Source organism: Salvelinus fontinalis, chromosome 1 (assembly GCF_029448725.1).
Source record: "Salvelinus fontinalis isolate EN_2023a chromosome 1, ASM2944872v1, whole genome shotgun sequence".
In the NCBI taxonomy this organism is placed as follows: domain Eukaryota; kingdom Metazoa; phylum Chordata; class Actinopteri; order Salmoniformes; family Salmonidae; genus Salvelinus; species Salvelinus fontinalis.
Window position 1 is genome coordinate 31,420,286 of NC_074665.1, and position 14,573 is coordinate 31,434,858.

The 14,573-nt window shown below is 42.9% G+C and overlaps 1 protein-coding gene across 2 annotated transcripts in view; it reads left to right on the plus strand.

Annotated features, from left to right (window-relative positions):
* The window catches only part of LOC129853084 (inositol polyphosphate-5-phosphatase A-like), a 204,860-nt gene that overhangs the window by 182,149 nt on the left and 8,138 nt on the right, over nt 1-14,573 (plus strand). For both annotated transcript variants that reach the window (XM_055918782.1, XM_055918773.1), the window contains exon 12: nt 5,842-5,915. In XM_055918782.1, the coding sequence (XP_055774757.1) occupies nt 5,842-5,915 (74 nt within the window). The remainder of the gene's footprint in view (nt 1-5,841; nt 5,916-14,573) is intronic.

Here is a 14,573-nt window from a genome sequence, read left to right on the forward strand (position 1 = left end):
CTGTCTTGGCCTCCGCTTGGTTAGATGTCTCCTCTAAATATTATTGCTGTTGTCATTTCACCTAGATGGAGAGTACATTATCATGTAGGTGGAGAGGACATTATCATCTAGGTGGCGATTACATTCCATTCACTCCATTTTTACATGTCGTACAGCAATGTAATGTCATTATTGTTTGAACTAGCGCTAAATGTACTGACAGCCTTACACAGGCAGTGTATAGGAACTCATCAGACACTGAGCTCTATTTTTGGCTGGCGTTAAGCCAGCGCAATTGTCAAACGCATGCTCGTTTGCAATTTTGACCTGTTAAAGCCGCCGCTTTTCTGTTTTCCAACCCTAGTTGCAGGATTGGTAATTTACCTGTTTTTATATGAGGTGGCAAAATGACAATTTCAGTTAGACTAACCAGAAGCTGGTGTTAGCGGTAATGTGGTTGGTTATGGCATGGAATTTGACAGCGGAAGTGCAGCCTATCCAGCCATGACGAACAGTGCCCATATGCACATGGAACAAGAGATGTGTGCTTTTTGTGCCCGTAAATTTCCTATTTAGAAACGTAAATCAGTTTCCCTCCCCCCTCCCGTTTCATTTTATTAAAAACCAAGCATAGCCTCCCCTCCTCTCAATTAAGGTTGTTGTTTTTTTGTCATACCCAATGCATTCGCCAAGTAGTCAAGACTATCTATAAAGGGTTTGGCTCGTGAGACCACTTTGAAATAAATCTTAAACCAAAGCCTAAAAGATCACTTAGGCTATATGCTCATCATGGTATGTGAGATGAGGTAATCCGGTGACACTCGCATTTGGAAACGTCTAAGTTATTTTCCTGTAACAACTGCTTGTTTTTTGTCTTCACCCTTTGAGCATGGTGATATTAATATTAATTACACTTTGGATGGTGTATCAATACACCCAGTCACTATAAAGATACAAGCGTCCTTCCTAACTCTAGTTTTTCAGGGATTTCACCATGGTGACTTTAAAAAAATAGTTTAATGGCTGTGAAATTGAGAAAACTGAGGATGAATCAACAACATTGTAGTTACTCCACAATACTGACCTAAATGACAGAGTGAAAAGAAGGAAGCCTGTACAGAATAAAAAATATTCCAGAACATGCATGAAATCAAATGTATTTATGAAGCCCTTTTTACATCGGCAGATGTCACAAAGTGCTTACACAGAAACTCAACCTAAAATGGTAATCAATGCAGATGTCGAGGCCGGTGGCGAGGGAAAAACTCCTTAGAAAGGCAGGAACCCTGCAACAAACCTAGAGAGGAACCAAGCAAATGCATCCTGTTTGCAGTAAGACCCTAAAGTAATACTGAAAAAAATGTTGCAAAGAAATTAACTTTATGTCCTGAAATCAGTGTTATGTTTGGGGCAAATCCAACACAACACATCACTGAGTGCCACTGCATACTTTCAAGGATATTGGTGGTTGCATCATGTTATGGGTATGCTTGTCATCACAAAGACTGAGGAGTTTTTGGGGATTGAAAACAAAATCCTAGAGGAAAACCTGGTTCATTCTGCTTTCCAACAGACACTGGGAGAAAAATCCAACTTTCAGCAGGACAATTTTTATTTATTTTTACCTTTAACTAGGCAGTCAGTAAAGAACAAATTCTTATTTTCAATGACGGCCTAGGAACAGTGGGTTATTAACTGCCTTGTTCAGGGGCAGAACGATAGATTTTTGCCTTGTCAGCTCGGGGATTTGATCTTGCAACCTTTCGGTTACTAGTCCAACGCTCTAACCACTAGGCTACCTGCCGCCGCAATAACCTAAAACACAAGGCCAAATTTACACTGGAGTTGCTTACCATGTTCCTGAGTACCTAGTTACAGTTTTGACTTAAATATGCTTGAAAATCTATGGCAAGACTTGAAAATGGCTGATCAACAAGATATAGTGTTTTACTTTATTTACATTTTTTACAAATGTTAGAATTTTTACCACACTATGACATAACAGTATTTGGTTTAGATCGTTGACAAAAAAAATGACAAATCTATTTTAATCCCACCATGTAGCACAACAAAATGTGGAAAAAGGGTGTGAGTACTTTCTGAAGGCACAGTATAAAGCGCTCTGTGCATCAGAATAACAGCATAAAAAAAATTACATATCAAAGTACTTAAGTAAAAGTACTTTGAACTATGGGAGTAAAAAGTACTACTATGTTTTAAACCAGATACTTTTAGACTTTTACTGAAGTAGTATTTTACTGGGTGACTTTCACCTTTTACTTGAGTAAAAGTAAAAATACCTTAATAGAAAATGACTCAAGTATAACAATTAAATACTTTTTCCACCACTGAAAAAACTGAATGACCACTTCTGCACAAGCTGCCACTGTTTTGAACAGATTCGATTATACTATTTAGAACGAGCAGCCACTCTCGAACGAACGAGTGCACCAGGGAGAATGCAACGCGCATGCAAATGCAATAAGTGAAAACACATGATCTAACTGGGGATAGCTAGCTATCATAATGTTACAAAGTATGGTGCGCTAGTCAGTTAACTTTAGTTCTGAATTAACTTCATATTTCCAAGTTAGCCAGATATTAGTTTAGAAAGACGTGAAACTGGCATGGGAGCTAGCAAGCTACCAGCTAGCTATAGCTAGCTGCTTGTCAAAGGTAGAAAACTGTTTCTCAAAATTATTGTTGCTGGCTAGATAATTTCATCATGCTTTGTGATGCACCCTTTTTTATGCTGTTTTGGTCCACACAACATGTCTGTCACCTACAGTAGAACCTGATGAACAATATGGGGGGAAACAATAAGCCGCTGTCATGCTTTTTTGTCCTACCAGATCCACGATGAGAAGGTTCTAGCTATTGTATCCCTCTGTCCTTCAACTCTAGTTGGATGTTGATGTCTGGTTTATCAGGTCCCAGGCTCCCATGACTGTTATGATATTTTTTTACAAGTTAATTACAATTAGCTTTTTGCTTTAGCGCCATCTGTACCTGATAGAGCAGATCTAGTCGCACGTGCGGAAGTAAGCCATCTAGCGCGAGAAACATATTGGGAGGGAGAATAGAGCAGACCCAGAAGTTCTGACTGAACACACATTTGAGTGGCCCAGGACGGTCCATTTACTTTGTGCTGTTATAATTTATGCTTTGAAATCCTACGATTTTCATTGGAGCAGTTCCCCCCTCATAGCATATTTGGCAAAACAATCCAAGCAATGTTCACACGGCCTATGCGCCCGTGGAGGCAGAGCTGCTGCTGCTGGCAGTCACTGAAGGGCAGAGTAGTAACAAAATATTTTTAAAACAGGAAAAATATACATTTACCTCACTTTTATGAGCATTTAAAACATAATACATTAATTATATTTTTAAAATAATGTTTTGACCAATCACAAGTGTTTCTTCTTCTTTTTTTACCAATTACAAGTGGGGTGCCGCCCCTAATGTCTTAATGGGCGGACCGCTGCCCAGCCGAATTGGAGTTGATGACAATGCAAAGACTGTCAATAACCTACAGAACTTGAGACAAACGCATATGCAGTATTAAGCCATGAAACGCCTTGATTGGCCACTGAGTGGCCAAGCCCTCGTTACACCTACAACTTGTTTATTCATCAAAACCCAGCCCTTTCGCACTAACGTCAGCTATTGCGTTCATAATAAATATTATGAAAATAGCAAAAATATCTCTGATACACCTCCGGACCTACAGCGCTACTGTCAGTGCTTAGATTTACCATTGCATTGTTAAAATAGAGCCCACTATCACAGGGGTTGCCGGATATCTGTCCGTCGCTCAGGGAGTCAGCAATGCAGGTGCCCCTGCTACCTGCTGATCTCCCAGATAATTAGTGTGTATAAGGAGCTGCTAATTGCACTTCTCACTAATGATTTATGGGATTTGGAAAGAGGGGGAGATGGAGTGGGGATTGTAAGTCGGTGCTGGTGCAGTCAGAGGTTGTGCAGCTGGGGGAGGGGACATGATTGATGAAGACTGTTTGGATCCACTGTCCGCTTAAGAGAGACAGACCTCCACCATCAGCAGCAGACTGGGGGCTGTGGTAGGACAGGACAGGTATTGTTCTGGAATAGCCAGGCCAGGGACACACACATCAACACTGGTCAACTGTTATCACACACATGCCTTTATGTACCACCACACTGTTCATGACACTTATACAGTATGGTGGTAAAGGCACAAATCCACACGTCAAAAAAGACGAGAAAGGAAGCTAACACAATTATCTGACACTTACTCTTGCATGCAGGAGCCACACTCACACACTCATAGTTATTCACTCAGTGAGTGATGACTGACGCAGAGGATATTACTTGGTGTAATACATTTTTTTAACCCTTTCTGAAGGCACTGTAGTTATAAATAAATTATTCATAGCCCTTGACTTATTCCACATTTTGTTATAACCTGAATAAAAAAATATTGATTACATTTGGGGGTTTTCACAATACACAATACCCCATCATGACAAAGTGAAAACATGTTTTTAGAAATGTTTGCAAATGCATTGAAAATTATATACAGAAATCTAATTTACATAAGTATTCACAAGTAGTCAATACATGTTAGTCACCTTTGGCAGCGATTACAGCTGTGAGTCCTTCTGGTTCTAAGAGCTTTCTCTAAGAGCTTTGCACACCTGGATTGTACAATATTTGCCCATTTATTATTTTTTAAATTCTTCAAAGTCTGTTAAATTGGTTGTTGATCATTGCTAGGCAACCATGTTTTCAAGTCAAAACTTGTAACTCAGCCACTCAGGAACATTGACTGTCTTCTTGGTAAGCAACTCAAGTGTAGATTTGGCCTTTTAGGTTATTGTCCTGCTGAAAGTTGAATTCATATCCCAGTGTCTGTGCTTAGCTCCATTCTATTTATTTTTTATCCTGAAAAACTCCCCAGTCCTTAACGATTACATGCATACCCATAAAATGATTCAGCCACCACTATGCTTGAAAATATGGGATAGTGGTACTCAGTAATGTGTTGTATTGGATTTGCCCCAAATATAACACTTTGTATTCAGGACAGAAAGTTAATGCCTTTGCCACATATTTGGCAGTTTTACTTTAGTGCCTTGTGGAGTAACTACAATGTTGTTCATCCATCCTCAGTTTTCTCCTATCAGAGCCAATAAACTTTTTTAAAGTCACTATTGGCCTCATGGTGAAATCCCTGAGCGGTTTCCTTCCTCTCCGGCAACTGAGTTAGGAAGAACACCTGTATCTTTGTAGTGACTGGGTGTATTGATACACCATCCAAAGTGTAATTAATAACTTCACCATGCTCAAAGGGATATTCACGGTCTGCTTTTTTACATTTTATACCCATCTACCAATAGGTGCCCTTCTTTGCGAGGCATTGGAAAAACCTTCCTAGTCTTTGTGGTTGAATCTGTGTTTGAAATTCACTACTCGACTGAGGGACCTTACAGATAATTGTATGTGTATGGGACAGAGATGAGGTAGTCATTCAAAAACTATGTTAAGCACTATTGCACACAGTGAGTCCATGCAACATATGACTTTTAAAGCACATTTTTACTGCTGAACCTGTTTAGGCCTGCCATAACAAAGGGGTTGAATACTTATTGAGTCAAGACATTTCAGCTTTTCGTTTTTTATTAATTTGTATTAAAAAAAAATTGCATAAAATGCTGACATTATGGCGTGTATAGGCCAGTTACACAAAATCTAAATTTTAAATTCAGGCTGTAACACAACAAAGTTTTGAAAAAGTCAAGGGGTGTGAATACTTCCTTCCTGTGTGCACTGTATCTCTTTCTTCCTCCTTTCATCCCCCTCCCCCCCTCTCTCTCTTCACAGTTTTTACAGTTTGACAGTGAGCTGTCCTGTTTCAAGGAACGGCTGCACGAGCTGGAGATATCCTTTCCTCCCAGGTATGGAATCCTCTGTGTTTCCTTGTGAATCAATGTCTAAATGAACCATACCTAATCAACTCAAGTCATTCCTGTTATTTAGGAAAATACTTGTATATTATCGTACTTGTGCGTTTCTTCCATATCGGTATGGTACAAGGCACAATCAACACCAATTAAAACGATTGAGGTCTTCCAGAGCTGAAACCATTTATTACTCTGGACAAGAATTGGTATCTGTATTGGTAACCTACCTGTAAATATCTAAACTCGGCAAAAAAAATGAACGCCCCTTTTTCAGGACCCTCTCTTTCAAAGATAATTTGTAAAAATCCAAATAACTTAATATATCTTCATTGTAAAGGGTTTAAACACTGTTTCCCATGCTTGTTCAATGAGCCATAAACAATCCATGAACATGCACCTGTGGAACCGTCGTTAACTTCTTTGGGACAGGGGGCAGTATTGAGTAGCTTGGATAAAAAGGTGCCCAGAGTAAGCTGCCTGATACTCAGTCCTAAAAGCTAGAATATGCATATAATTAGTAGATTTTGATAGAAAACACTCTGGAGTTTCTAAAACTGTTTGAATGATGTCTGTGAGTATAACAGAACTCATATGGCAGGCAAAAACCTGAGAAAAAATCCAACCAGGAAGTGGGAAATCTGAGTTTTGTGGTTTTTCAACTCTTTGCCTATCCAAGATACAGTGGAAATTTGGTCATATTGCACTTCCTATGGCTTCCACTAGATGTCAACAGTCTTTAGAACCTTGTTTGATGCTTCTACTGTGAAGGAGGGGGGAATGGGAGCTGATTGAGTCAGAGGTCTGCCAGAGTGGCATGAGCTGATCACGCGAGCTCACATGAGAGCGACCTGCGTTCCATCGCATTTCTACAGATAAAGGAATTCTCCGGTTGAAACATTATTGAAGATTTATGTTAAAAACATCCTAAAGATTAATTCTATACTTCGTTTGACATGTTTCTACGAACTGTAATATGACTTTTTGTCTGAACTTTCGCCTGGACTTGCCCGTGCCTCGTGAGTTTGGATTGTGTACTAAACGCGCAAACAAAAAGAAGGTATTTGGACATAAATGATGGACTTTATCGAACAAATCAAACATTTATTGTGGAACTGGGATTCCTGGGAGTGCATTCTGATGAAGATCATCAAAGGTAAGTGAATATTTATAATGCTATTTCTGACTTCTGTTGACTCCACAACATGGCGGATATCTGTAAGCTTGTTTTGTTGTCTGAGTGCTGTACTCAGATTATTGCATGGTGTGCTTTTTCGGTAAAGCTTTTTTGAAATCTGACACAGCGGTTGCATTAAGGAAAAGTGGATCTAAAATTCCATGCATAACACTTGTATCTTTTAGCAATGTTTATGATGAGTATTTCTGTAAATTGATGTGGCTCTGCAAAATCACCGGGTATTTTGGAACTACTGAATATAACGTGCCAATGTAAACTGAGATTTTTGGATATAAATATGAACTTTATCGAACAAAACATACATGTATTGTGTAACATGAAGTCCTATGAGTGTCATCTGATGAAGATCATCAAAGGTTAGTGAATCATTTTATCTCTATTTCTGCTTTTTGTGACTCCTCTCTTTGGCTGGAAAAATGGCTGTGTTTTTCTGTGACTAGGTACTGACCTAACATAATCGTTTGGGGTGCTGTCGTTGTAAAGCCTTTTTGATATCATACACTGTGGCTGGATTTACAGCAAGTTTAACTTTAAAATGGTGTAAAATACTTGTATGTTTGAGGAATTTTAATTATGGGATTTCTGTTGTTTTGAATTTGGCGCCGTGCAATTTCACTGTCTGTAGTTGAGGTGGGACGCTTGCGTCTCGAATATCCCAGAGAGGTTAAGACACTGACAGCTTACAGACGGTATGCAATTAAGGTATCAGTCATGAAAACTTAGGACACTAAAGTGGCCTTTCTACTGACTCTGAAAAACACCAAAAGAAAGATGCTCATGGTTCCTGCTCATCTGTGTGAATGTGCCTTAGGCATGCTGCAAGGAGGCATGAGGACTGCAGATGTGGCCTGGGCAATAAATTGCTATGTTCGTACTGTGAGACGCCTAAGACAGCGCTACAGGGAGACAGGATGGACAGCTGATCATCGTCGTAGTGGCGGAACACATGTAACAACACCTGCACAGGATTGGTACATCCAAACATCACACCTGCGGGACAGGTACAGGATGGCAACAACAACTGCCCGAGTTACACCAGAAACGCACAATCCCTCCATCAGTGCTCAGACTGTACGCAATAGGCTGAGAGAGGCTGGACTGAGGGCTTGTAGGCCTGTTGTAAGGCAGGTCCTCACCAGACATCACTGGCAACAACGTTGCCTATGGGCACAAACCCACCGTTGCTGGACCAGATAGTACTGGCAAAAAGTACTCTTCACTGACGAGTCGTGGTTTTGTCTCACCAGGGGTGATGGTCGGATTTGCGTTTATCGTTGAAGGAATGAGCGTTACACCAAGGCCTGTACTCTGGAGCGATTTGGAGGTGGAGGGTCCGTCATGGTCTGGGGCGGTGTGTCACAGCATCATCGGACTGAGCTTGTTGCCATTGCAGGCAATCTCGAAGCTGTGCGTTACAGGAAAGACATCCTCCTCCCTCATGTGGTACCCTTCCTGCAGGCTCATTCTGACATGACCCTCCAGCATGACAATGCCACCAGCCATACTGCTCATTCTGTGCATGATTTCCTGTAAGACAGGAATGTCAGTGTTCTGCCATGGCCACCGAAGAGCCCGGATCTCTATCCCATTGAGCACATCTGGGACCTGTTGGATCGGAGGGTGAGGGCTAGGGCCATTCCCCCCAGAAATGTCCGGGAACTTGCAGGTGCCTTGGTGGAAGAGTGGGGTAACATCTCACAGCAAGAAATGGCAAATCTGGTGCAGTCCATGAGGAGGAGATGCACTGCAGTACTTAATGCAGCTGGTGGCCACACCAGATACTGACTGTTACTTTTGATTTTGACCCCCCCCCCCCCCCCCTTGTTCAGGGACACATTATTCAATGTATGTTAGTCACATGTCTCTTGAACTTGCTCAGTTTATGTCTCAGTTGTTGAATCTTTTGTTTATACAAATATTTACATTGGTTAAGTTTGCTGAAAATACAATGAGAGTTGACAATGAGAGGACGTTTCTTTTTTTGCTGAGTTTATTACCCTGCACATTAATTGGTACCTGTAATTATCTATTGTCCTGTATATTAGCTACTACCCCTGTCTATTACCCCATAAAGGGCCTACTCTCTGCCCTTCACTATCATTGGCCATGAAATGGTGTGCCTACCCCTCATACCCTTCATCTTGCATTCTAACCATGTGTTTAGTCACAGTAGGTATTCACTTAGTTATCCAGGATTCAGTTAACGGTGTACAAACCATTACTTTTTGGAAGGACTCATTCTATCCATTGGTAAGAATGTGTTGTAAAAGAAGTGGACTACTAACCTTACTAAAGCACCACATCACTGAAGAGCAGAGTAAATCAGCAGTGCACAAACAGGTTGATGTTTTGCTCCATTAATGTATGGGGCCTTAACATTACTCAATCAACCCTCTTGGGCCAAATGGCTTTGTTTGTGCCAAATATATGTTTGATGGTTATCAATTGTTTAGTATGATTGGATGTGCTTCTAAACTGCTCCCCTGGGTAGGTGGGTGGGTGGGTGTGTGTGTGGGGGGGGGTGCGCGTGTATTTGTGTGTGCGGTTGCAGGCACGTGTATGTGTGTGTCTGTTCTTGCTTGTGTGTGTGAAGAGCACTGCATTGATATTCCGTCGCGGTGGGAGTTGGGGGACCATGGAGAGGGGGATCCTTCTCGTCTCCTCTTCCTCAAACAAATGCATTTGCAATTAGCCCTTTTCAGAGCAGAGGGAGGGCAAGCACACACACCGGCCTGTGTGGGAATATGTTTTGGCGGTGGCGCGATAATGGCGCTTGACCTTTGTCACTCGTGACTCAATCAGTGCAGATAATGAAATGCTGTAATCAAACAATAATTACTTGATAAACTGCTCTGGTGGCGGGTGTGGAGCCGGACCGGTGGAGAGTGTGTGTGTGTGTGTGTGTGTGTCAAGGTCCTGCCAGTCACTGTTTTTAAATTACTCCGTGTCTTAATCAGGGACCCCATTTACATCGCTTTGCATAAGTGACGTCTGGATTTATTGTCCTTTTACACTCAGTGACTTTTGCACCTATCTATCCATAATATAATATTGAATCATCGTCTCCCTGCCGAGTGAATGAACAGGCTTGCTGTGAAAGAATACGAATGATGTTCACCTAATGGGGACATGATGAATCAAATTGCTAAAAACCTGGGCATAGCGAATGAAATTTGATTCAATCCACTCAGCGTCTGATACAAGCCACTTCCTTGTCAGCGGTTAATGAGTAGAAATGGCCTAGTTAAACTTAAACAACCTTCTCCCATTCACATAATACACACTTGCACTAACACATACACACACTGCATACATACTTGTCCCCCTCCCCCTGTCAGATCATCCTTGTGCTCCATGAGCAATCAAGCACTCAATGATTGTTCTCCATCACGTAGCCTGCTCCGGAACAGCCCCTCACCATCTGTGAGGTTATTACTCCCCTTAACACAAGCCACAGAGGCCCCCTGCACGCACGCACATACACACATGCTCGCTTACATTCAATCTAGAAATCAATACTGTTCAATACGGTTTATTCTATTCATTAATCCTGCATGTGGAAGTCTATGTCCACCTATGTAATTGGATAACCATAGCCTAGTTGCTGTATTTTGGGTCATTTAGCATGTTGCCGGAGATAAAGATGTCATCAAACCCTCACTTCTTTTGGTTTTGGGATCAGGGTCTGTATTCTCAACGTGTCTCAGGGTAGGAGTGCTGGTACAGGATCAGTTTTGTCTGTTTAGATAATAATGAGTGCGATTGTCTGGACGGTGGGGGGGGCTGAGCTAAGATCAGCACTACTACTCTGAGACCATTTATGAATTACAGGGCCAGAGCTGTGTGTATGAGGTTGTGAAAATATGTAACAGCGGGGGGAAAAAACGATGATCCTCTTTCACCTCCACCAGGCTGCAGTAAAAGCTCCACCACCCCAAACTGGAGATTCCATTCCATTTTTAGAATAAGACACTATAGTGTTATTGAGACTATACATTATTTTAGTGTCTGTCCCGTACGTTCTCGCGCATCATGTTTGCATTTCTGGAATGTGCTACAAGCTGTAGATATAATATCGCTCCACTTTCAAGACGTCGTCTGTCAAAGTTGACCCGTGACATGTCTAAGCACTCGGCCACCGCGGTGTGGAATTTAGCCGTAGCCCGCGAGAGTTGTACCTGGTGCCAGCCGGCTGCCGCACGCTGATAGGCTGCGGGGTATCCCATTCACACAGAAGCACACACACTCATACACACAAGTATGCAAAAATGCGATATCTGTTGGAGTTTAGTAGTTGGGAGCAGGGCACAATCTTTCAAGACGAGTTTATCAATTGGAAACCAACCTCATGATAAAAATAGTTAGAGCCCCCCCCCCCCCCCCCCCAAAAAAAAAGATGATAGTACGAAGACTATAATTTTTGTAACAAACAACAGCATGGACCCAAGACTCAAAATAACTGAATGATATACTTGAAATGGTACATTTCTGATTATGTTTGCTGGAATAGCATAACTCCCAAAAACATCTGAGGAGGCTGAGTAACTTATGTTATTCATATATTTTGATTGATTTTAGGAGAATGCTTTTAGTACTGCCCGTTATCTGATTTATTTGCTCTTTTTGGGGGGGGGGGGGGGGTCTAAGATCGATGCAAAAATGTAATCTAAACCTGGAGCGGGGGGAAATTCAGTGAACAAAGAGAGAGTAGGGGAAGAATGTATTCCTGCTTTAACCAGATTACCCTGAATGGGCTCGGAGGGAGCTTTTGAGCGACATCAGACAGACTGGCGTTCTAACTCTATCAGTGTACAGCCCCAATGAGTCGACTACTCCGAGAGGGAGGAGGAAAGAGGGATAGTGAGAGTGGAACAAGAGAAGGATGGGAAGACACTTGAGCTAGTAAGGATGGCTCCTGTCCCATGCATCTGTGTTTGCCAAGTCTAGACAGGCCAGGGACGAGAGGGGCGAGAGGAGCAAAGTGGCCAGGGGGTCGCGAGATGAGGAGGGGCAGGGTGTGCGAGGAGGAGGGCTGATGAACACCAAACAGTGAAGAGACAACTGTTTAACAGGAAGCTGGGAGCGCCCCGGTACCAACCTTGGCATGTTAGAATACATTTTCCAAACATGGCGGATCTATGACGATGGGCCGAAGACTGACCCCCCCCCCCCCCCCCGGGAAAAGACACAGTGTTTACAATGCAGGCGGAAGAAAACCTTGAGAAAAAACTATTGCCCGTGTGGTTGCCCATCAGTTTAGGCGGGGAAATAGGGTTTGGTCCAATGACATAAATGGTGATCTGCCAATTCTCCAGGACATGCTCTCGAAAACACTCGTCTGTCCATATGCCCTGTGCCCTGCCTCAGAAAACAAGCAACAGTTGAAACCAAACAGCTGAATGCTAAGCATTATCTCTGTTTGATGGCCATGTTCAATTTCCCAACAGTTCACCATTGGATAACGGTGCTTTACTGAGTGTGATGTTTCCTCATTGAATGGTGGAATTTGTGAATGAGCCAGTAGGGCCTTGGCACACTCACTCTCCCTGCAGAATGAGGAAGACATTGAGATCCCACCCACTGAGCCTCTTAAGAGTGGTGTGTGTGCGCGTGTGCATGTGCATGCGTGCGCGTGCATCTGATGGCCAGTGCAAGTGAAGTCCTGTACTCTGAAAGGTTCTCCTATACTGCGGTGGAGGCGCATGACTGTTTATGGAGTACCAGAGATGTCCGTTAGCCACTGTTTCGTTTAGCACCGCAAGAGAGAGATTCTAAGGCACGCACACAGCTGATATTGTTTGCTGTTGATGAGATCGTGCGTTATCACACACAATCAGCTGAAGAGGAACATTGTTTCACACTCTGAACACATCCATCGTTCTAACTGCTGGGGATCCATTGAAAATGTGGAAGGGGCTATTGTAGGATATATACAATGGCCGTGTGTCTGTGTGCTTCTTCCCTGTGCTGATGCTTCGCTGGGATGAGAGGGAGCCTTTTGTTTAAATGGCTCTGGTACAGAGAGGGTTAAACAGACGCTCAAGACTTCCTCCTGAGTGGAAAGTGGGCTGCTGAATAGTTGCAGCTCTTCACCGATACGGAACCTCTTGCACAGAGTGTAGCAGTCTGTCTAACACACACACCACCTCTGAGCAACCTGTGGCATTTGACACTGTGTTTGTATTGGGCCAATGTTGTGGCGGAGAGCTCCCCAACCCTGAAATGTGGAGCAAACACTCAGGGGTTTTTATTGATAGCAGTTTGTGCGGCTGATCTTTGTGAATGAAAATTGAGGTGTGTCGCTCCTCGTTTCCGTTCTTGCTTTGCCAAGCCTCCCCTGATAATGGTAAACAAATACGGCGGAGCGGGAGAGGTGAGTCATTTGGGAGGAAGAAAAGTTTACTTTACCGTAAAAAGAAAATAACCTGACGGCTAAGCCAATCCCTGCGTCCATACGGCCCCATCGACACTGAGTCATGTGACATTAGCCCCATGACGCCCCTCCTTACCTCTGCCCTTGTGTCATTCATACTGTAACCAATCTTATCTCTGGCTCCCTGCCCTGCCCATATTCACTAGTTTATATTCCCTTTGTTAAATACAGACACACTCAATTGGCCCCTGTTTGGCTTGTCACTTATTTGTCATTATGTAAAACAAGATAACGGAATTTGGCCAGGAGATAGGAAATGTTGGACACAACAGAACGGGGATGGAGCTCGACGGTGCTGGGTGACTGCAGCTTGGGGACAAGAGCTCCCAACTGGCCTGGCCCGGCCCATTTCCACTCTCTCTCTCTGGATGGTGAGGCTGAGTGATACCAGACCTGGGTTCAAATAATTGAACTTCCTTGTGCAACGGAACCAATAGAATAGCTGCAAAAGTGCAAATGCAAACCCCACCCATTTAGCACGTTTAGAGCCAACTGTAAAAGTTTTTGAACCCAGGACTGACTGACACACGGTAGGGCTGGGTTTCACATCGCCGATGCTTGGTACTGCTCAAACACACGACTACACAGGCGTTTGACACTTACCAGAAAAAAAACCTACGAGTGATGTTACAGCAGGAAGTCCAACATTAAAAACCCACATGAAGAATGAGTAATGGTGTGGTGGCTTTGAGAGACATGTTGGCTATGTGGAAGTTCCCCGTGTTGAAGTCTGTGAACTCTACACTAGAGGTTATAACCCAACAAAAGAGGACGTGTTCAATGGTGTACAGGTGCACATTTTGACTTCCTCATTTCCAATGCTTCCTGTCATCCCATAGTGCATCTTGGTTGCAGTATAAGGATTGGCAACAGCTCACGGCTCCTTATAACCACCTTTATGACTGCATGTGAATATATTCACAATGCACTATGCATTACACACAGGTGGTTCATAGAAGCTGTTAGCAGATCTGCGGGTGAACCTCTGGTCTAGGTAGTTAAGCCAGGTGCAGCAGCACCACAG